Source organism: Diceros bicornis, chromosome 39, assembly GCF_020826845.1.
Source record: "Diceros bicornis minor isolate mBicDic1 chromosome 39, mDicBic1.mat.cur, whole genome shotgun sequence".
In the NCBI taxonomy this organism is placed as follows: domain Eukaryota; kingdom Metazoa; phylum Chordata; class Mammalia; order Perissodactyla; family Rhinocerotidae; genus Diceros; species Diceros bicornis.
The window spans coordinates 11,877,394-11,898,858 of NC_080778.1; the positions used below are offsets into that span (position 1 = coordinate 11,877,394).

General features: G+C 44.8%; 1 protein-coding gene across 2 annotated transcripts in view; it reads right to left on the reverse strand.

Moving 5' to 3' along the window:
• The window catches only part of ZDHHC14 (zinc finger DHHC-type palmitoyltransferase 14), a 279,273-nt gene that overhangs the window by 53,903 nt on the left and 203,905 nt on the right, over positions 1–21,465 (reverse strand). For both annotated transcript variants that reach the window (XM_058534084.1, XM_058534083.1), the window contains exon 3: positions 15,960–16,118. In XM_058534084.1, the coding sequence (XP_058390067.1) occupies positions 15,960–16,118 (159 nt within the window). The remainder of the gene's footprint in view (positions 1–15,959; positions 16,119–21,465) is intronic.

Below are 21,465 nucleotides of genomic sequence, written 5' to 3' on the forward strand. Positions count from 1 at the left end.
TGCCCTCAGGATAAGATTGAAACTCTTTAGAAGGGCTTGGAAGGTGTCTGCTTGCTTACCTCTGCCTCTCATTTCAGCCCTCTCTGCCTAGTCTCCACACCAGCCACTTCTAGTCCCTGGAGTCAGCCTGCTGTCTCCTGTCCTGGGCCTCTGCACAGGTCATCGTCCTACCTGCCCAGCATGTCTTTCTACTCGCCTGCCCCACTTTGCCTGATGACCAGTACTCTCCTTCAGGTCTCAGACTGGATGCTCCCTCCTCTGGGTGAGGAATCTCTCTTGTATGCTCCCACATGACCCTCTACTTTCCCCATATTAATTTGCTTCCCTGTGCCACGGGTGTCTGTTCATCTACCTGTGTTGCTGGTAGGAACCCCTAAGCTCTTCGAGAGCAGGACCATGTTGATCACATTCACCATTGTTTCCCCAGTGCCTACCCAGTACGGAGCCTGACACACAATCAATAGTCAGTAGATACTCCTTCAAGGGCGAATGAATGAATTGCTTACAGAGCCATGTGTAGAGCCCTAAAGGATTGTTCCCCTAGAAGCTCACCGCTCCCCTGAGCTCAGTGTGATAATAATTCCAGGCACACAAGCTGGCCACTTCCTGTCCTACAGCAAAGCTTCAGCATGATCAAAGATGGAAAAAACGCATTTTTTTGTTCAGTTCATTTTACTGAAAAACAAACCCATAAATCAGTTAGTAATAAGCAATGGTTTTTCAGGCACAAACCACTTGGTGGAAAACTGGTTACTTTTATCTTATGATAAATGGCATACCACACTATTATGATATTTTTGCGAATTTAACTCATAAGAGCCAAGAATATACTCTGTAACACCATCTTAGTTTGCCCAGCTTTCAGTGGAAAGGTATGGGATACAAACCATTATAAAACCCACATGGGGCTTAGAAACAATCTTTGCTTTAAATTTAAGACAATACTGTATCATCTTTTGTGGGAAAGTTTTAATATCTTTAACTACACCAAGGGTTCTTTTCTTCCCAATATTTCTCAGTGGCATAAAGGGAATGAGACAAGAACAATGGGAAAGAATGAATTCTCAACAATTTTTAAAGAATTTTTAAGATGGGTTCTGTTTACCCAAGAACATGGGGCGGTGGCGGAGGGGGCAGCAGCTGGAACAGCCAGTGACACACACCCCATCCTGCCACTCTGTTCCCTTCTTTGTAATGAAAGGATTAAACAGAAGCTCCCAGAAAACAACCAAGAATTCAGAGCAGCCTGAACACCAGGTTCAGCAGGCCACATGGTGGGCGTCCAGGCCTGCCCGCCCACTCTCAGGAAACCGTGTGTGTATGTGTGTGTGTGTGTGTTTTGCACACTTGTGTTTGGGTTGAGAGAGAAAGAGGAAGAAAGAGAGGAAGAAGAAGAATGAGCCCAGTGTAGTTTGTTTTCTTTTTTTAAAAAAAAGAGCTTTTAAAAATGGCATTCTTGAAAGAAATGTTATTGTATATCGCTTGAAAAAAAAATCAACACAAACTCTCTGGTGGAGTGGAAAGGAGATGTTACCTATCATCTTAAGGAATCTATTTTCTAACAACTGAAGAGTCTAAACAAGATTTAACCAGAGGTTCCTGACTTTTTGTGTGTGCCACAAACTTCGTCAGTAGTCTCTTGAAGCCTATGGCCCCTTCCCAGAATGTTTTTAAATACATAAAATACACGAGGAGACAAAAGATATCAAAAATAAATAAATGTTTTCAAAATAATGTTTTCAAAATAAGTGTAAAATTCTGACATAATAAAATACAAGCTTATTTATTAATATGCTAAATAACAAGAACTATGGTTTATCAACTACCGTGATTTTGAAGTAGTAACAAGTGTAAACGTTATTCTGAGATCTCTGCAGCGACCGGAATGTCACATGAAAACGTCTGTGGTTTCTAGTGGTGACTAACACTACTAACGTGGTTTGTCACCCGTATTCTTAACAGAAGGAAGCACTAAAATTCATTTAGAAGTTCGTGAGAATAAAGATGTAATTGTTTTTCCCATCCAAGTTCATGGACACCCCGAAATTCCATCCAGGGTGCCCAGGTCAGGAACCTCTGCTCTCAGCCAGCCCCAGAAGCAAGAGTCTCGGTCCCTGGTCAGGCCACACCCCTGGAGGTGAGTCAGGCCCACGGAGTAAGCTGGACTTCTGCAACAGGGCCACGGTCCCGGTCAGTCTGTCCTCACAGCAACTGAGCTCCCTCTCTGGGCCTTTCTGGGAACTTGCTCCGTCCAGGCCATCTGGGTAGATGAATGAACTTTTCCTCATGTTTGGGGCTCACTGCTTCCCCTCAACTTGCTGTATTCCATCAGCTTTCTGGTACCTTCTGACTCAAGTATGCAGCTCACCTCATTAAACTCTCCCCGTGGATCTGAAAGGATCGTGGGAGCCCTGAGGAGGCGAAGGCCCAATCCAAGGTATAGACAGCCTCTGCTCTATTGAAAACTCGGATGTGCAGGCAGTATAATTTCAGGAGGGTAATATAATCTTCATATGCCTCTATGAGAGGTTTTTAAAAATTTAAAGTTCTTACACATATATCTTGTCTTGTTAAGTTCACGATAATCCTGGGAGAATAACTAGCACGTTGAGCTTATTTATGACTTTGCATGGGCCCAACAAGGCCATGCCAGACACTTACCTTCTCTTCTCATCCTGGAGCCTTTATGAGCTATTAAAGGCTGGTGACCATAAGTGATTCACCTTCCTACTCCCTGCATGCTGTACCCCAGCCCTGGGCCCAGGCTCAGAGCCTCACTCATGGTGGACACTAAGTGTTGGATGAACAATGCATTTCCACTAGACTGGCATGGAACTTATTATCTTTTCTCACATGTTAAAATCTTACTTGTCCACCTGCTGCTCGCTTCTAGGCCAGCTGCATTTCTCTCTGCTCTAAGTCTGTGGTCTATGAACTTTCACACAGGGGTTGGGGTCTGCCTGCTAGTTCTAGCTGCCAGTCTTGCTATCTGATCGTGGGCGAGCCCCTGCCCTCTCTGAACCTGAATTTTGTGTCAAATGGGGGTGACGCTTTCCACTCAGACTAATGCTCAGGCTGGTTGTGAGGAGCAAATGAGATAACATATATAGAACTACCTCCAAAAGAAAAAAGCCATACATATGTGTGTAATGGTATCATAAAAACAAAAGACCTATTCTAGTATAAATTGTTTTTATGTATCCATTTCACTTCTTTAACCAAAAAAGATAATAATTATATTTTCACAGCTACATTATTAGATTTTTAAATAAATGATTCTTCTTCCTTCATCCCAATATAATCTTTCCATTTCAATTAGTCCTTTATTTAAAATACGTTTCAAACTGTTAAAAATAAAATAAAACTTAACCTATTCCAACACACCACATTATTTTCATAGCTTTTTTTTTAAAAATGTACAAACTTGTATTAAGCTTTCAGAACTAAAGCACACAGGTTATTGTTCACAATCCCAGTTTCTAGCCTTTAACAGCTCAGTCCTGCCCAACTCCCACAAACAGTGGGTGGAATTCTGTGAAACAGTTATTGTTTAACACCCAACAGAGAGCAGCTGCATCATCAGCTGGTCCACAGACAGCCACGACCATCTTAGACGAAGAAACTTCGGGGCTGGTGAGTACGTTTCATCCTCTGTCTCCCTAACTCCCAAATCTGCTGGTGGAGGCAAATTTCAATTCTAGGCAATTCTAGGCAAATCAATAAACAACTGATTAGTAGGCGCCCACTGGAAGGCACCCTACGTTTTAAAAAGATGAAGTAGATATACAACTGCTTCTTAGAAAGTAACTGGTCTTCAGTCTTCAAGTCTCCTTGCATGTGAGAGATTGAATTCCTTCAGCAAATACTCACCTCTCTCCCTCTTGAGGTGGAGTATCCTTCCCTGCCCCACTGACAAGTCATGATCAGTGTCCTGTGCCTCGTTTGGTCAATGGAATCTTGGCCGTAAGTAGAGGCTATAAGACAGATTGCATGTTTTGGTACCCCATCATGTGGTCCAGTGACCCGCCATGGGGAGATCATGCTCCTGGCAGCTGCTGTCCCTTCAGCCTGGGTTCCAGAATTAAATTGAGGAGAAAACTGAGCCTGAGTGATGCCTGGAGCCAAGCCCAACCAAATCCCCAGAACTGCTCCAGATGACCCCCAGGCACACGGGAAAAGGGAATGCTATTTGTTCAAAGCCACTGAGATTTTGAAGAGTGTTTGTTAAACGGCATCACTAGACAATAGCTAACTAATACATCTCATCGACTCACTTGGTGTGAGATTAGTCCTCCTAAAGCCAAATTTTGACCATCTCAATTTCCTGTTTAAGCATTATGTGTTAGCGGATGAGTCTAGTCTCTCTTTCTTAGACAGGATCCAAGGGCCTCAGCGTGGCTGCCATGTAATTTTTCTAGCCTTTCCTCCCATCTCTCCCCATTACGGGAATTGGTCTAACATGACCATCCTAAGGTCAGACTAAATATCCTGAGTGCTACAACCCTGTCAAATACTTCTTTATGATGTTAACTTTTCACGAGTAGGCAGAAAACTTCTCGAGGGCGGGAAGCCTATCTTATACTTCTTTGCACTCTATCTGCACATAATAGCCAATGAATAAACACTTCGGGATTAGTTGTAAATGCTTGCTTTACAAAGCATTCTACAATATGGCCTGATTCCTCATTTTGACTCTCAACATCCACTCCTGGGCCCTGGAACAGCCACGTAGCTTCGTGGACTTCAATCATGTCAATGTCCACCTCAGCTACCCAGAGAGATGATGGCCCTAAGGTGAGTTAGAGGAGAAATGCAGCCTTATTGATGAGTTTTCATCTGTAAAATTACACTCATAATGCATGGCTTCAAACAGGCCTCAAAATAAGGTAGCTATTTATTGATATTAATTTTTCAAGTGACCTTAGCAACGTCCTTCTGGAAGTGGCCGCCTCCTGTAGGAGGTCTCACTGCTGGCCACTGCTCTCTGTGAGAGATGAGCAACTCCCAACATATCCAGATGGCCTGACCTCAAGGGTGAAACCAGAGAGGGTCAAAGTCTGTTCCCATGGCTCTCAGCCTTGACTGCATAAGAATCCTGTGGGAAGTTTGCTAAACTGCAGATTCCCAGGCTCAGGTATGCCATTTTAAGGAATTTCTATCTTAAATGTACTCACATCTATAACAAACATGTTATGAAGTAAATTTTTCTGAAAGATGAAAGACTTCATGGACTTTTGGTTATTGCTTCAAAAGCACATCTAGACTCTCAATTTTAATTTTTTTGGAAGAAATTCTTCTTAGCAGAACACGAGGGATCTTATTGTGGGGAGAGCAGGTTGAGAAACAGACTATCAGAGAAAGAGTTGGCTTATCTGGCTGAAACAAAAGGGTGGTGCCAGGTACAGCATGAAGACTCCATGGAGGATGGAGTGGACCAGAGAGGAGAGCTGAGGGACAGCCAGGGACCCAGGAGAAGGGAACCGACAGTGAGGTGACAGGAAATGAGAACTGGCAGAAATAGAAAAAACACCTTACTGACAACCAGGAAGAGTTTTAAGTTGACATAAGAGGAGGTGAAAAGGCTTCCAGGAAAGAATGTCATCTTAGGGTCAAATGAGTCAGAAAGCTTACATGGAATTTTGGTGCCTGTCACTTGAGCTAATAAGACCACATCACTGACAATGAATGACTTAATTAAAACCCCCATCTCTTTCTGAAAAGGACTTGAGCTGCTTATAACAAAACCAGGAATAAGTCAGTGCCAAAAATACATGCCCCAAGGTCTTATTTATATTGCTCAGAGGTTGGGAAATTTGGTTCTGAGCTTGTTATATCAAAGAATCAAACCCTTTATGAACAAACAACAGTCTTGCGAACAGCCGTGAAATGAACTCTGGCTCTCTCCACAATCTTGCAAAGTGTGGTTACATCACAATGATGGCAACACTCCTTGAAGTTATCTGTCATTTTGCGAGTCTCCTTAAACCCTCGGTGCGCTACAATAGATTATTTGTGAAAAGAAAAACCTCCAAGTTTGTTTCCAGCTAAAAGATCTCATGACTACATCAATTCATTTCCAGTCAAGGTGGGGACACGATTATTGGCCTGGCTGAGGTCAATGAATGGGAGAGGGTGAAGACATGACTGGTGGCTTGGATCCAAAAGCATTAATTAGATTGTTTGATATATTTTTAATGTTAGTTACAGGATCTTTTGCTTAAACCAACGAGAAAGGATGAAACTCTAGACACTAAGAAAAAACTGACAGGCTAACACGAAGGGGCTGGAAGCCCTCAGGAACAGAAGAGCCCAGCCTACGTGCCACTACAGAAAGCCCAGGGGCAACCCCCACATGAGTCGTAAAGAGTAAATAGTTCCCAGGTATCTCAGAAGATTGGCCTTTTGATGCTTTCAAATATCCTGCTGGGCAGAATGCCTTGCTCTTCCCCGCAAGTCTCTGAGCCTCTGTCCTACGTTCAGTCTGCCAGGGATGTCTACCTGTTGGACCTCCTGCTCTTCTTCTATCCAGTAACTCTCATTTACGCTGTAAGACTTGGTGTAGGGACCAACTACATGTTGAAATCTGGGTTCTCAAAGACCCCTCTCCAGATCACTTACCACCCTGTGCTGGGTTTATTGATCTCTGCCTTCCCCCGCAGACTGTAAGACCCTTCTTAACAAGAATTGTGCATTTTAATGATCACTTTGGAGATTGAAAAGACAGAAATGAACAACGAAAAAATCACTCACACACGTACATATATACACGTGTGTGTGTGTGGCCCTTGAGTCACCTTCTGTCGCTGATCTGTGGGTTGGTAACACGCTTTGGACTTCATAATATCTAATAGTGCACGTTTCCTTGTATTTTTCCTTTTCCAAAATGTTATTGGTTATTACGGCTGGCTTATTCTTTTAAATGAACTGTACAATTATTTTATCTTGTCCCTGCCTCAAATTACATTAAACTTATAAATAAGTTTGTGGAGAGAATGTATCTTGATTTCTGTTGTGATTCCTGATCAATGGTAACCTTTTTTTTTTTTTTTTTTTGCTGAGGAGGATTCGCCCTGAGCTAACATCTGCTGCCAATCTTCCTTTTTTTTTTGCTTGAGGAAGACTAGCCCTGAGCTAACATCTGTGCCAATCTTCCTCTATTTTGTATGTGGGATGCCGCCACAGCAGGGCTGACGAGTGGTGTAGGTCCGCACCCAGGATCCGAACCCTCAAACCTGGGCCACTGAAGCGGAGCGCATTAAACATTTAACCACTAGGCCACGGGGCCGGACCCTATGGTAACCTATTTTAATGTATTTACTTGGTGACTAACAAACCTACTAAACTTAAAAACTAGTTCTAATATTTGTTGGTAGTTACTGTTGGTTTTTGTTATCCACAAAAAAGTGATAATTTTGTTTGCTCCTTTTTGATAGTTATCTGTTTGTATTTATTTTTGTCATCTCACTGCATTAGTTAGAAAAGCTAGAAAAATGTTAAATACTAGCAGTGATAGTGGGCATCCTAATTTTAAGGTAACTAATCCAGTATTTTACCATAAAGAGAATGTTAGCATTTTTTTCCCGTTTAAAACTCATGTTAAAGGAATATTCTTCTTTATTAGTTTTCTACTGCTGCATAGAAAGTATACCACACATGTAGTGGCATTAAACAACACGAATTTATTGCTTCGAAATTTTAGTGGGTCAGGAGCCGGGGTCCGGGTCTCACCAGGCTAAGGTCAAGGTAAAGGAAGGGGGTGCAGGTCTTGGGGGGCCTAGATCCTCTTTCTTCCAAGCTCAGTGCAGGATTCTTTTCCTTCACGTCCTTCCCACGTGGCCTCCTCCATCTTCAAACCAGCAAGGCGCACTGAATCCTCCTCCTGCTTGGAATCTCTCCATCTTCGCTCTTAAAGGGCTCTTGTGATTACATTGGGCCCAGCTGGATAATCCAGGATACACTCTCTACTTTAAGGTCATTGATTAGTAAACTTCATGGCATCTGCAAAGTCCCTTTGCCATCTAAGGTGACACAACCATGGGAGTAATACCATGAGATGGAGATCACGGAGGCCCAAATTCTGCCTACCACACCTCCCAATCTTAGTTTACTGAATTTCAGAGTTAGAAATAGGTGCCAAATTTTATTAAATCTCTTTTTAGTTTCTTTTATCATGATTGTATACTTTTGGGCTTTGACCTATTGTTATAGTAATAGATCTAGTAACATTAAATAATAATTGCATTCCTGGCGTTTCTGTCATAATGACTAATTCTTCTATTATACTGCTAGATTAAATTTGCTATGTCTTCATGTCGGCTTTTACATACATTTATAAATGAGAATCTTTTTTTTTCCTTCATGTTATTTTTGTCAGGTTTTGGGGTTAGGGTTATGCTCTCTTGGCGAAATGAACTGAAAAGCTGTCCAACTTGCTCTAAGCTCTGAAACACTATTCAGAGCATAGAAACTAAGATTATCTAGGTCCAGCATCTTTCTTGGAAAATTCTTCAATAAACTTTTCAGTTTTTCATTGTTAGTAGCCTATTAAATTTTCCACTCATCCTTTGGCTGATTTCCCATAAAATCATGTTTCTTTGAGATTTTCAAATCAATTGGTATAGAGTTATATTATATACAAAATAATATAATTACTTTCTAATAACTAAAAAACGTCCCCTATATTTGTCTAATTTGCATCTGTTATTTCCACTTTCTTGTTATTTTCTCTTTTGGTCTTACGGGAGTGTATTTTTGTCGTTTATTTTCTGAAGAATTAGATCTAGTATCATATTTACTTTCCTGTTTTCTAGGTCATTAATTGATTTCTTCCAGTTTTTCTTGAGTTTATTTTGCTATTCTTTTTCTATCTTCTTGAGATGAGCGCTATGTTCATTTATTTGCTTCTAAGTCCAGTTTCGTTTTTGTACTAGACTTTTTAAAACTTTTTATTTCATTGGCCGGCCACCATCCAAGTAAACTTCCTGTTTGGGGAGAATCCCAAAATAGGTGGGAGGCAGGGCCCCCACCCCCCCCACCCCCTTATAGAAACCGAAAGTGGGGGCAGTTCCCTCTCCCACCTTGCTGGCTGCTTGGGTGTGGATGTGAAACAGGCCCAGGTGCTCCCAGCCAGATCTCTGCATCCAGAGCCCGTGGTTCTCGCAGGCAGAGACGGTCACAGTTTGAAGCTGATGGCAGCAGCAAAGTTGGAACTCAGTGGTGGTGCAGCAAACGTCTTGTTTGCGGTGCTTGCGCCTCCTGCGACAACCTTTCGCAGGCATGACTGGCCGTGCTCAGCTACCCAGCCGCCCCTGGCTCCTCCTGGTCCCTGCGCCTGGCTCTCTTGTCTTCTCCTGCATTGCTGTGAGCTACCCGATAGCCTTCCAAATAATTCCCTTTGGTGCAGGTTAACTATTTTGTGTGTTTAAAATTTAGAACTCTAACTGGCATAGAGTTTTATTTTGCATCGTTCTTATTGTCATTTTCTACATATTCCACAATTGCGGGGATTTTTTTTTTGTTTTTTGGGGGTTTTTTTGCTGAGGAAGCGTGGCCCTGAGCTAACATCTGTTGCCAATCTTCCTCTTTTTGCTTGAGGAAGATTCACCCTGAGCTAACATCTGTGCCCATCTTCCTCTATTTTTGTATGTGGGTCACCGCCACAGCTTGGCCACTGACAAGTGGGGTAGGTCCCCACCCGGGAACAGAACCTGGGCCGCTGAACTTAACCATTAGGCCATGGGCCTGGCCCCAAAATTGCAGGGCTTTTTTTTTTTGGAGGAAGATTGGCCCTGAGCTAACATCCGATGCCAATCCTCCTCTTTTTGCTGAGGAAGATTGGCCCTGGGCTAACATCTGTGCCCATCTTCCTCTACTTTATACGGGACACCGCCACAGCATGGCTCGACAAGCAGTGCATTGGTGCGCACCTGGGATCCGAACCTGTGAACCCCGGGCCGTGGAAGTGGAGCGCACGCACTTAACCGCTACGCCACTGGGCTGGCCCCCACAATTGCAGTTTTGAAGTCTCTGTCACCCAAGAGGTATGAGGAAAAGTTTTTAAAAAAAATCACACTTGGTTAGGTGTGTGTATTTACATCTTAGTGACCGATTTCTAGTTTAATTGTGTGTCATTGAACAACAAGGTCTGTGAAATATCTGCTTTTAGGAAGTTAGAAATCTTTTAGTGGCCTAGTATGATTAATTTTTGTAAATGTTCCACAGTTAAAAAAAGGTAAGTATACTTTGTAGAAACAAAGTTCAGCATATATTTATTAATTATATATTGATATCCTTTATTTTCTTATTTATATTTTGCTTACCTGAGCCATTAAAACCAGAGGTACTACTATTTCTCACTAGCACTATATTTATACCACATTATCCTTGCATTTTCTAACAATTTTTACTTTATATATTTTGATGCAATGTTATTTGGTGTATATATGTTGATGACTGAATTTTTTTTTTGTTGAGGAAGATTTGCCCTCAGCTAACATCTGTGCCAATCTCCCTCTATTTTGCATGTGGGTCACCGCCACAGCATGGCATCACGAGTGGTGTAGGTCTGCTCCTGGGATCTGAACCCACGAACCCAAGCCACCAAAGTGGAGTGTGCCAAGCTTAACCACTATACCACGAGGCCAGCCCACTGAATTTTTAATTGTACTCTTTACCAGTGTAAAATTACTCTCTTTGACCCATGTAATATGATAAATACAATGCTTTCTGCCTTGAATTCTTCTTGGTCTGTTCTTGATAATGATCCCTGGTCCCCTAGTATCAGGCACTGTGCTAGTATCTAGTCTTTTATTTTGATGCATCTAGACACTAGCACAGTGCCTGACACATAGGTGCTTATTAAATGTCGGTGAAAAGCAAGCATAGTGGAAACTAGAGGGGCACAGTAAAACTCCATTTGTTTTGATTCCTGGGAGGATACAAATGCAGCTCCTTCCATTCCCCCCATATGATAGGCTTTCCTACGGGAAATTAATAGCCCTCTCACCATACCCAAATAATGAAAAAGAAATTCCAGAGTACTATCCCACACCAGGAGACAGCTGCAATTCCAAGTCTCAGATATTCCAAACCTCTTAATATTGAGTAAACTGTGGAGCAGTATCTGGGCTCATATGGGCAACAGAAGAGTGTACACACAGACAAGCTATCTGCAGTCCGAGCTCAGAAACCCACATCACAGAGGAAGCAGCTGGATCAACAGGAGGGAGATCTGTGGGGCAGGGGCGAGAGTGTGCAGTAAGGAGCCCAGGAGAGAATGAGCACAGCAAGCAAGAGGCAGGGAATGAGAAAGGGAGTTTATAAGGATCTTAAAGACGGTGGTAAAGCCCTTCCGAAAACAAGAGTCACTGGACACTAAGTCCCTGCAGAGGGTGTCTGGCTGTTCTTTGTGCCACTCACATCAGAAAGGACAGAAGAGGATAGAGAAGATGGAACCAGGGCAGCCCCTGTGTGAGGGGAGAGGCTGGTGCTACTGAGAGCTCCCCAGGGGCTGACACAGCCTGAGGGCTTCATGCACCATCTTCTTCGTCCTCACAGCACCTCCAGATGCGGCATTGCAGATGCAGAGAGGGTCCCCCTTGCCCAGACAGGGCAGCGGGTCTGAAATCCAGGTGGCTGTTGCCTCCAGAGGCCACCTCTCTGCCTCCAGGCTAAGCTGCCTCCTAGCAGGTCAAGGTTAGATGGACTCTTGTAGAGCCAGTCTGCAAATGCTTGCAACGCTCCATCTCAGTGTTTAGCAAACTTAATTTAGTCTGCATTGTGTAATTAAATTACTTTCAACTAAGTTCCTTTTTAGTACAGGTTTGGGTTGTACTAAAAATACTCAATTCCAGTGAAAGCTGCTAGCTATTCTGACCAGGACCAGAGCCCACCAACAGACAGACTTCCCCGAAAAGGTCCACCCTGGTCAGGGAAATGTGGAGGGGACTCCCTTGGGGCTTTGGAATGTACACAACACGGTTGAGAGGACCTCACAAGCACATGTTTGCTTTCCAGCTCCTTCGGTTACCCTTACGCTGATGATCTGAGGGATCCTAAGGATCGGAGAGAGCGGAGGTGCCTCCTCGCCCCAGCTGTTGGTTGCTTAAAAATATTTTATAACTTAAAAGATTTCCTGGGTGAACAAACAACCCAAAATACTCTGTTTCTAATGTGCAGGAGCATTTGATGGTAACACAGAGAGACAAGCGGAGAGAGACAGAAACAGAGATAAACAGAGACAAAGTCAGAGAGAGAGAATATCTTCACTTCTAGTATTGCAGGTCATCCAAATCCTACTAGATTACAGAAAAATAAGGAGACGCTATCACTCTGTGAAGATGAATCTCATTCTATCTAGTTATTTGGGAGCACTACGGCAGCATTTCTCCAGCTACTCATGAAAACAATGTTAACAGCCAGAACTTCCTGAGTCAGGTCTGTACTGGGTGAGCACCGGGTCTGTACTGGGTGCTTGCTGGGCAGTATCTTACTTCATCCTTAAAAGAAACCTATGAGGTAGTACCAGGATGACCTCACTTAACAGATGTGGAAACAGCTGGGGGTGGTCAGATAACCTGCCCAGGTTCCAATATTCTCCAAAGACAGGACCAGGATTCAGTCATGGATCTGTGTGTCCTTAGAGCTGTGTCTCTAACCACTACGCTGTCACTGGTTCTATATACGCAGCAGAGTTCGCTCCTCAAGAAAGCTTTTCCTCAGTCCTCAACTGAACATACAGAGCCCCGACGACTTTGCTCTCATTTCAAACTTATTTAACACAGATAAACACCCTATTGAGCTGCCTGGGAAACTGCATTTTTCCTCTCTCCTCTCCCAGCGCAAAGTGACATTTATTTGTGTGCCTAGAAAGTACCGACCCAAACCCACTCATTACAAGGGAAGGGAAGCCACATGTGCGAACGCCGGCTGTCAGCACATCATTACCTTTTTTCCCCTGGCTGCAAAAAGTAGAATTCTTTCAATAAAAACTTTCTACCTAAAAATAAAATAGTGGCAAACTCTGCAATTACATTTCTCAGTTGGAGACATCTGCTTTCCACTCTATTTTCCTGAATGCAGAAGGTCCAATTCGCTGGTCTGCTAATGGGTCACAGCAAAGGCCCAAATGGAGCAAAATGAACTGGAAAACCAAAGCAACGTAGGTTTGAATCACTGTGTGCTCGTTCCAGGAGCGCTGTGAGTAGCTTGATTTTAAATCAACCATATGCTGCTTATCTCACCTGTCCTCCACGGAGCAGGGCTCTGACCAGGGTTTGCCGTGCTCCAGCCCTAGGACCAGCCCATGATGCTTAGAGGCAGCTGCTGGCAGTGTACTCTTGGACCAGTTTTTCTCCTCTTGAGCTACCCCTAAACTCTCTCCTTCCTCTCCTTTCCCTCCGCTCTTCTGCGTCTGTCTCCAATTACAGGACACCACCACGCTTGTTCATGGGGTGCTGGATTGTCACCGTGACTTGGATTTATTAGAAAGGTTGCAGAAGGGCTCCTGGATACTATAGATAGATGACTCTTATTTTCTCAGTGGGTAGTGTCTATAAGAAACAATGCTACCTTAAACAGTTATGCTATAGGAGAAGTACACCGTTAACTGGGGTTGATACATAATTTTGGTAAGGGTATTTTACATCTAATTCATCAGTTTTCTTTAAGGAACATGTAAACCCATGGGCCATGGAGGGAACAAATAAGAGAATTCTATGAACTTTTAGAGTGCTTTACAATAATCCAAAGGGAATTTTAAAACACTATGAGGTGAGGAGGAAAGTTTTATCATGATTAGGAATTAGCCTAGAAAGAAGAAACAGAGCATTGAGACCAACTGACAAATGAACAAACAGAAACAGTCAGGTGTCTACTAACAGGCACACATTTTTATAAATGATAAAGAGAAGGAGGCGCCCAGTAACCTCTTCAAGTTTGCAGATAACAACTCCCTACCTATACACACAACTGGAATAAGTCATTAGAGCTCCAGGAGAAGGCATGAAAACAACAAAAGATTTTATGTGAAAATGTATGTTACATACTATTCCATCACATAATATTCCATCACGTAACATCAAAATCACAACCCAAGAAAGGGTCTTGAGAATCCTTACAGACTATTCGTTCCCCTGCAGATATTTCAGCCACTGTGCTGCTTTGACTTAAAAGTGTCCTTAAGATGGGCATGGGATGGCCACTGGGGCCAGGGTCACCAGGAAGGGTGTCAGAAATCAAACAGAGGCTGTCAGGTGCCCTTGTGGAAACCCTGGTTGCCCCCACAGAGAGGAGCAGGTGTGGTTTTGGTCATGACACCTGCAGAGGGCTACAGTAGATCAAGAAATTGTTCAGAGAAAGCCAATCAAAAATATTAAGGGAGCAGGTAACAACAGTAACAGCAGCTAACAATTACAGAGTATTCACTATAAGCCAGACACTATTCTAAGTGTTCTACGAGGTAGGTACTATTATTGACCCCCACTGTAGTGATGAGAAAACCGAGGCATAGAGAGTTTGAGTAGCTTGCCTAAGTCACAAAGCTAGTATTTGCAGCCAGGCCACATGGTGCCAGATTCCAGGCTCTTAACTATCGGCTACTTCCTACACAGGAAAGACTGAACCAAATTCCATGCTGTTCCGCCGGGAAGGCAAAGGCTAAAAGTAATTTCTCTAAGTTAATAAAACCAAGACAAGGCCTGACAGAGAAAACACAGACTTGCTGCCAAATTGTAGATTATTAAACTCAGGATAAAGTAAATTTCAGACAAATAAATGGAAAACTGCTTTGCACAGCAGGAAGCACATTATAACGTTTTATTTTTCTCAAGAAGAATTGAGACCTCAGATTCTAATAGATTCAGAAAGAGCGGAGGCGCAAGAAGAATTGAGACCTCAGATTCTAATAGATTCAGAAAGAGCGGAGGCGATCGATAATGTGTTACAAAGGGAAACAAGGTTTGTTCTGAAGAGTCCTATCCTTTCAGGTACGAGCTAACAGAGGACTTGCATGCCTATTTGCCCAGGATTATCCTTGGTCATTTCTATTAGGGGCAGGCTGTGGCACTGAAGAAGTGTGGGTCTTCCCCCGTGTGGCAAAGCCTGCGTCCTTTTCTCGCTCACTTCCTGTAACTTGGGTCTTCCACCATCTCCACGCCAACCTCATCTCTAAGAAGCTCCAGCCTGGGAAAGAAGATGGGCTGTGGGTGTGGGTAGCAGCTCTCAGTCTGAGGCGACAGGAAGTGCCTGCCAAATGATTCCAAGGGGGTGGGACCACATCATCTGTAGAAACCCTGTGCTGGGTTGGTAGTGGCCAAATAGTAGAGCCAAGTCTTACAACCGAGGACCTCTGTGCTCCACGTTCCCTCTGCCTGTTTCCTAGTCTGTCCTGGAGGAAGCAAGGAGACAGAGAGGGGAGGTCTTGGTGGTCTCTGGGAAGAGGAACGATCCTAACTGTAGGCCTGGAAGTCTCCTGGCCTCTGCCTCTTTTCCTCTCCAGCAACGCACAGCAAACGCCCCTCTGAGGAGTTGGGAGAATTTCACAGAGCACATCTGGCTATACCTGACGCCAACACCTTGGGCAATGGAGGGACATGGGGGTGAAATGGTTTTATTTCAAGTGCCTGCTGATCTGGCAGCTCCAGGGAACAAAGAACCCCTACTCTGGTATGTGTGCTCGGTAGGAGAAGGCCTAGGTCATTGTACTGGTACAGGGGGTGTTGCAGGATGTAAAAAGGAAAAATAAAAAGAGATTTGGTAATGCTTGGTGAACGGGATCCGTAGCAGAAGGCAAATACGTCGAAATATTAACTATTACTGAGTTGTTTTCGAAAGATTAAAGAGACACACACGCTGACTCTCTTTAGCACAGGTGTATTCAAAGGAAGTCACCTACTCCATCAGTATAGACATTTAGCACAAGCGTCAGAGGCGGAACAGAGGCAATTTCGGCTTCTACTCACCTACGCAGTTATCGCAAAGGCTACAATGAGAGGCACGCGGGGGCCGGAAAATCTTGCAGGTGAAACAATATTTAAGTTTCACAGTCTGGCCATTGATGATGACTTCTTTGGTTCTGGGAGGCGGGCGGTACCCCCCTGAACTGGTGCCGTTGGCGATATCTGTGGAGAAAAGAAGAAAAAGAGCACACACCCTTAACGGAGCACCTAACCTCTGCAGGTCCGGCACCAGTGCGGCCTGGGGTCTGCATTTCCAAGTGCAGTGCCCACACCCAGCCTCGGGGCACTGGCACCTTTCTGACACCAGACACAAGTGTCCTGGGGCCCACAGGACTGGCTGTCTTGCAACCTTCGCGCCCCTGGCTAGTGCTTGGGGCTGCCCTTACTATTCCACACAGGTGGGAGTGGCCAGGTGACTGAGCTGTGGCCAATGGGGTGCGAGCACACGCGGCCCCGCCCAGCCGTGGGACCCTCCCCCAGCTCCGCCCATTCTCTCCCCTCCCACCTTGGAGCCGCAAACTAGCGCTCTGCATGGCTAGGCACAGCAGGGCCGCCCCTGTGACCTCTTCCCTGGGCCGTACTGTTACATGAGCGCCAAATTCCTACAGTGTTCACTTGCTGAATGTTTGGGGTTCGTTTGTCACAGCAGCTAGCGCTGCCCTAATTAATACAGTGGGTGATATTTACATCGGCAACACTTTCCTTCTCCGATGGTGTACTCCAAATCCAGCTCAAGAATCTCCCCACTTTGCCCGCTGGCCTTCTCAAAAATACCAGGTACTGGGCGGGGGGGTGGGGGGAGTGGGGGGGGTGGGGGAGGGGAAGACTATAGATTTAAATATATATATTTTTTATATTTAATGTATATTTACATTCATGTATATTTAAAAAATAATTTCCTATATTTTATTGCCTGACCAGCATCTTTTATTAATTTTTAGGACTGGTTTTACAAATGTTGAAGAAAATACAAACATGTATATATTTTTGAAGTTTCATACAGCCTGGTTCTCGTCCCTGAGTTCACATTAGAATCAACCAGGGAGCTTTTAAATCTCCCCTAATGCATGAACTCTGCCCCAGACCCATTAAATCAGAGTTGCCCGGGGTGATTCTAATGTGCGGCAGAGTTGAGAACCCATGCTCTGCGGGAAGATAAAAAATCCAGTTGTGTTCTCATCTAGACCCCTCACAGCCCTGTTGGACCTGCCAGAAAGAATTTGGGGCACCTAGCTGTGCAGTAAGAACAGGAGGCCACCGGGGGATGGAGAACAGCAAGAATATCTGTGAGGGCTTCAGCTGAGATAAACACAGCAGAGCAGACCCTGGTGGCTGGAGGAAATTTTGGGAAACTCCATGGTGTTCTCTCAAAACAGGGCTAGTAAGGTTAACGGTAGCTGTTCTTTTTAATTCATACCCAATTAAAGGACACACTATCAGACAGCAATGGTTGCAACGTACTTTTGGTAAATTTCCAAAGTGGTAGGAATGAGTCCCATCATCCACTCAGGCCGCCCACACAAACTCAACCTGGGCAGGAATTATGTGGAGAGCTTTCAAAACTACTGATATTTTGGTCCCGCCCTCAGAGATTCTGATTTCATTGGTGGGGTGCAGTCTGGCGTCAGGAGTTTTAAAAGCTCCGCAGGTATGGGAATCTGCAGCCTGAGCCGAGAACCAATGCTCCACGGCCTCGTCACTCCCAGGATGGTCCATGCAGCATCCGTGTCATCTGAGGGCTTGTCAGAGAAACAGGTTCTCGGCTGTGCACAGGAGCTACTGCATCAGAATCTGGCATTTACCAAGATCCCTCTGGACTTCGTGCACTTAAAGTGTGAGGACCCTGCTCCAGGGTGCCTGTAGATACTCCCCATCCACCCATCAGACACGCCTCTTACTCCACATTCCTCTTTGTTATGTACCCAAACACACTCACGCGTATGATAAAGAACTAAACTTAGAGACCACAGCTTCACCCACATGAAGAGGCCGCTTCACAAATAGCACCAGCCGCCCAGCGTTTTCACACGAGAACTTGGTGATTTGGATCAGCCAGTGGTGTCTGTCGAGCTGCACCCTCTGCCCCACCACGGGGCTACTCTCACTCACACAACTCCCACAACTCACCCCTCTGGACTTCAGGGGCCCCTCCCCCTCTACCCCAATCTTCTCTAAGAGGCTGTCGGGCCTGAAACCAGCCCCTAGTTCTTTAGCCTGAGGCTTTGGTGTTTGTGAAAATAGCAACCGCATTGGTAGGGCGAACATTTTGAGCAGTTACCAGCCATTTACTATTCCTAGAAAATTAAAGTTCCACCAGCAGGCTGTAGAAGGAGAGGGTGGAGGGTTCAGGAACACCTGAGGGAGAGAGGGCAGTATGGAGGGCAGGGAAATAGGAAGGAACACAGCCTTTCTGCTTCACGTCTACGCTGAGGACACCCTTCTACTTAGAATATTTAAACAGCTGTGGAGCCACCCCAAGGACTCTGGGTGGCCTTGCCAAGCAGGACACCCTCTCTTGGCCTGTGCCCACCTGCCTGGCACCCCAGGGGGCTGCCCTGTGAAATGGTGCTAAGTTCAGCAGGCATCTGGAGAGGCGCCGCGCTTCCAGAGCATTCACCCTGGGAAGTGGGAGGCATCTCAACCGATTCTGTAATGAGGAGAAAACAAAGAGACGACGTCGCTGTGTACTTCCCTAAGCAACAGGGTAAAAATAACTGGCTTTGAACACGTCAAAGAGAAGGTCAGATCTCTACCGCTGCCAACTGGGTGCCATTGAGACCTAAATTAATTATGACCTGGTGCCTCACTAGCCTTATGTCAGCCATGAAATCTACTGTATCTATTTAGCTCTGGCAAACATTTTCAGAAAAGCTAGAAAGTCAGATATAGGTTTAAAATTTGTGTTGATTTAATCAGAAAAGTCTAAAGACCGAATTGTCAAGGAAAATATTTTAAAATGCAGGATGACAAACTTATCCACACGAAAACGACTACTAAAAAAACCTAGTTCTGAGTGGCAAGGACTTGAAAAAGTGAGTATTTTCTAGCCCTCAAGACAAACTCTAGTGATCTTGTAGTTCCAAGGTACACTTTTGAAAGATTAATCCTTTGATACAAAATGAGCTGAAGGCTAGAATTCAACAGACATGGTAAACTGAAGCTTAAGAATTAAACTAAAACCAAAAACTCTTAAACTAAATATTTGGAGAGCTCTTTATGTAAAAGAAATGGAAGAATCAGAAGACCTGGACTCAGAGCTCAGCTATGCTATCAAGTGAACGAAGGACCACAGAACTAAAAAAAAAGAAAGTCATCAGATATTTATGAATTATTTACAATGTGCAAAATACTGTGCCACAGGCGGTGGAGGATCCATAAATGAGCAAATAGAGACGGCTCGTGGGGAGGGGTCAGAGAGGGGGCCTGCTGGGCAGTTAGTCTCCTGGCCACAGTGAGGCCACCCCATTCTGGTCTGCTCTCCTCATGGCCTTCAGAGCCAGCTTGCTAAGTGCAAACCTGACGAAGAAACTCAGGGCCTCTTGTGAGGCGCATGAAGTCTTCGTGCACCTGGCTCTTCTCTCTTTTGCAGCACAGTCTTGCACAGAGCCCACGCTCAGTGCACAGTGGCCTCCTTGCGTTTCCTGAACAGGCAATGCTGTTTCATCCTTCCAGGCATCAGCACATGATGTCTTCTCCACTTGGGTCTCGCTATCCTGCTGTCTGTGTAGATAATCCTCATCCTTTAAGGTCCAGTTCAAGCTTCTCTTGTGGAAACGCTTTGCAAGCAGAGCTCCCTACTTCCTCCTTCGGGCTCTCACTGTACTTAACTCATTTATTCGTCCAGTCAATACCTCTGTTTTGTGCTGTTAGGTGCCAGCCCTGCGCTGGGAGCTGGGGATGCAGCAGGAACTAAACAGACTTGTTTTCTGCTGGTGGTATTCACAGGCTGGAGGGAAGACTGGGGACCTCTATTGGTGCATCTAATACAAGGATTTATTTTCATATCTTCCCCCAGATGCTGCTCCAGGGCAGGGACCATGCCTTACCCACTTTCCTGTTCCCGGTGTCCAGCAGACGGTCTAGCACACAGTAGGTCCTCAAGAACCACGTGCTGAATGGAAGCCCAATTGTCCTGGCAGGTAGTGAGGAATGATGCTGGGTGCACAGAACTGGTGTCCCCACCCCTCCAGGCCCACCTCTCAGAATCACACTGCCCAGTGACTCCTCCCTCTCCGGAATGCCTCCCACAAGGTCCTTCTGAGGCTGTTACTCCTCTTAAACGTGTCTATAGCTGCTGCTGGTCCAGAGACCCATCTCGTGCAGCTGGCCGGCGCCACCTCGGAGGACTGGGCAAGATGGGAGGCTGTCTAGCTCAGGGCACCACGAAGTTGCTGTTTCTTTCACATAATAAATTCGACAGCCGCCCCAGACCAACAGTTTTCAGGCATGCCTGCATCCAGGGCAGATGTGAATAATGGGGCCTTGAAACCCAGGGCTTTGTCCACCTGAGGACAAAAGAAGTTTCTTTTCAACGTTCAGACTGATGCTAATGGCTGATCATGAAATCTGTTTCTCATCCTGGGGAATGACGAACACCCGTGGCCCGCGTCATGGGGCACAGAAGGTGGTGTTCCTCTCCTAATCCTCAATTACTTGTGTTTTCGGTTTTGATTTCTGTTGTTGGCAACAGTTGTGCCTCTGCTTCTTAGGGCTGCTCTTTGTGGTTTTAATACAGCTGTTGAAAAGGAATAATCGCAGTCTGCAATAGCTAATGGTTAAACAACACTAGAATTTGGGGGAAGAAACCTCTAATAGTTCTGCAAGTTTATATGAGTGAGTATTTCTCAAGGACATTTTTATACACAAGCATTTTGAAAGAAAACTTAAAAGCTTAAAATGGTCTTTTCCTTCATAAAGCATCCCCCTCCCCAAATGGTTGGGAGTTGTTGGCATGGAGGCAGGAACAGTAACAGAATCTCCATCTAGAATTAACCTCACCATCAGCCTGTGGGCAAAGAATTAGGGGAACTGAGGAGAGTGGGGGGCTGTTCAGTGTGAGCTCAGGGACCCAAAACTGCCTGTTGTTTTCACTCGAAGAGAAGTCCTGGGATTGCCAGAGGTCTTAAGTAAGTTGTTTGTTAATATATGCCTATTTCAAAGCCACTCTCCAAAAAATGTCATCTTATTTCTTGAAGGAATAATAGAGCGCTCACATCCTGAGAAACCCATGTGTCTGCCATCTTATTTATTCCTGCCCCAAATGCAGGGACAAAATTGTTGAACTTTTAAAACTGTTGAACTTCACCATATAAAGTAACTGAACTCTGCTTTTTTAAAATGCAAAGGGAAAAATCCCAATTTACAAAAGGTGTAGATTACGATTCTTTTCCTTTACCAAAAGAATTCAGGACAGTGGCACCCCCCCCACCCCCATGCACTGATGTTTCATAGACCATTCACCAGCTGCCAGAGTGTCCACCAGAGCAAGAGGAACCTCTACTAACAGGTG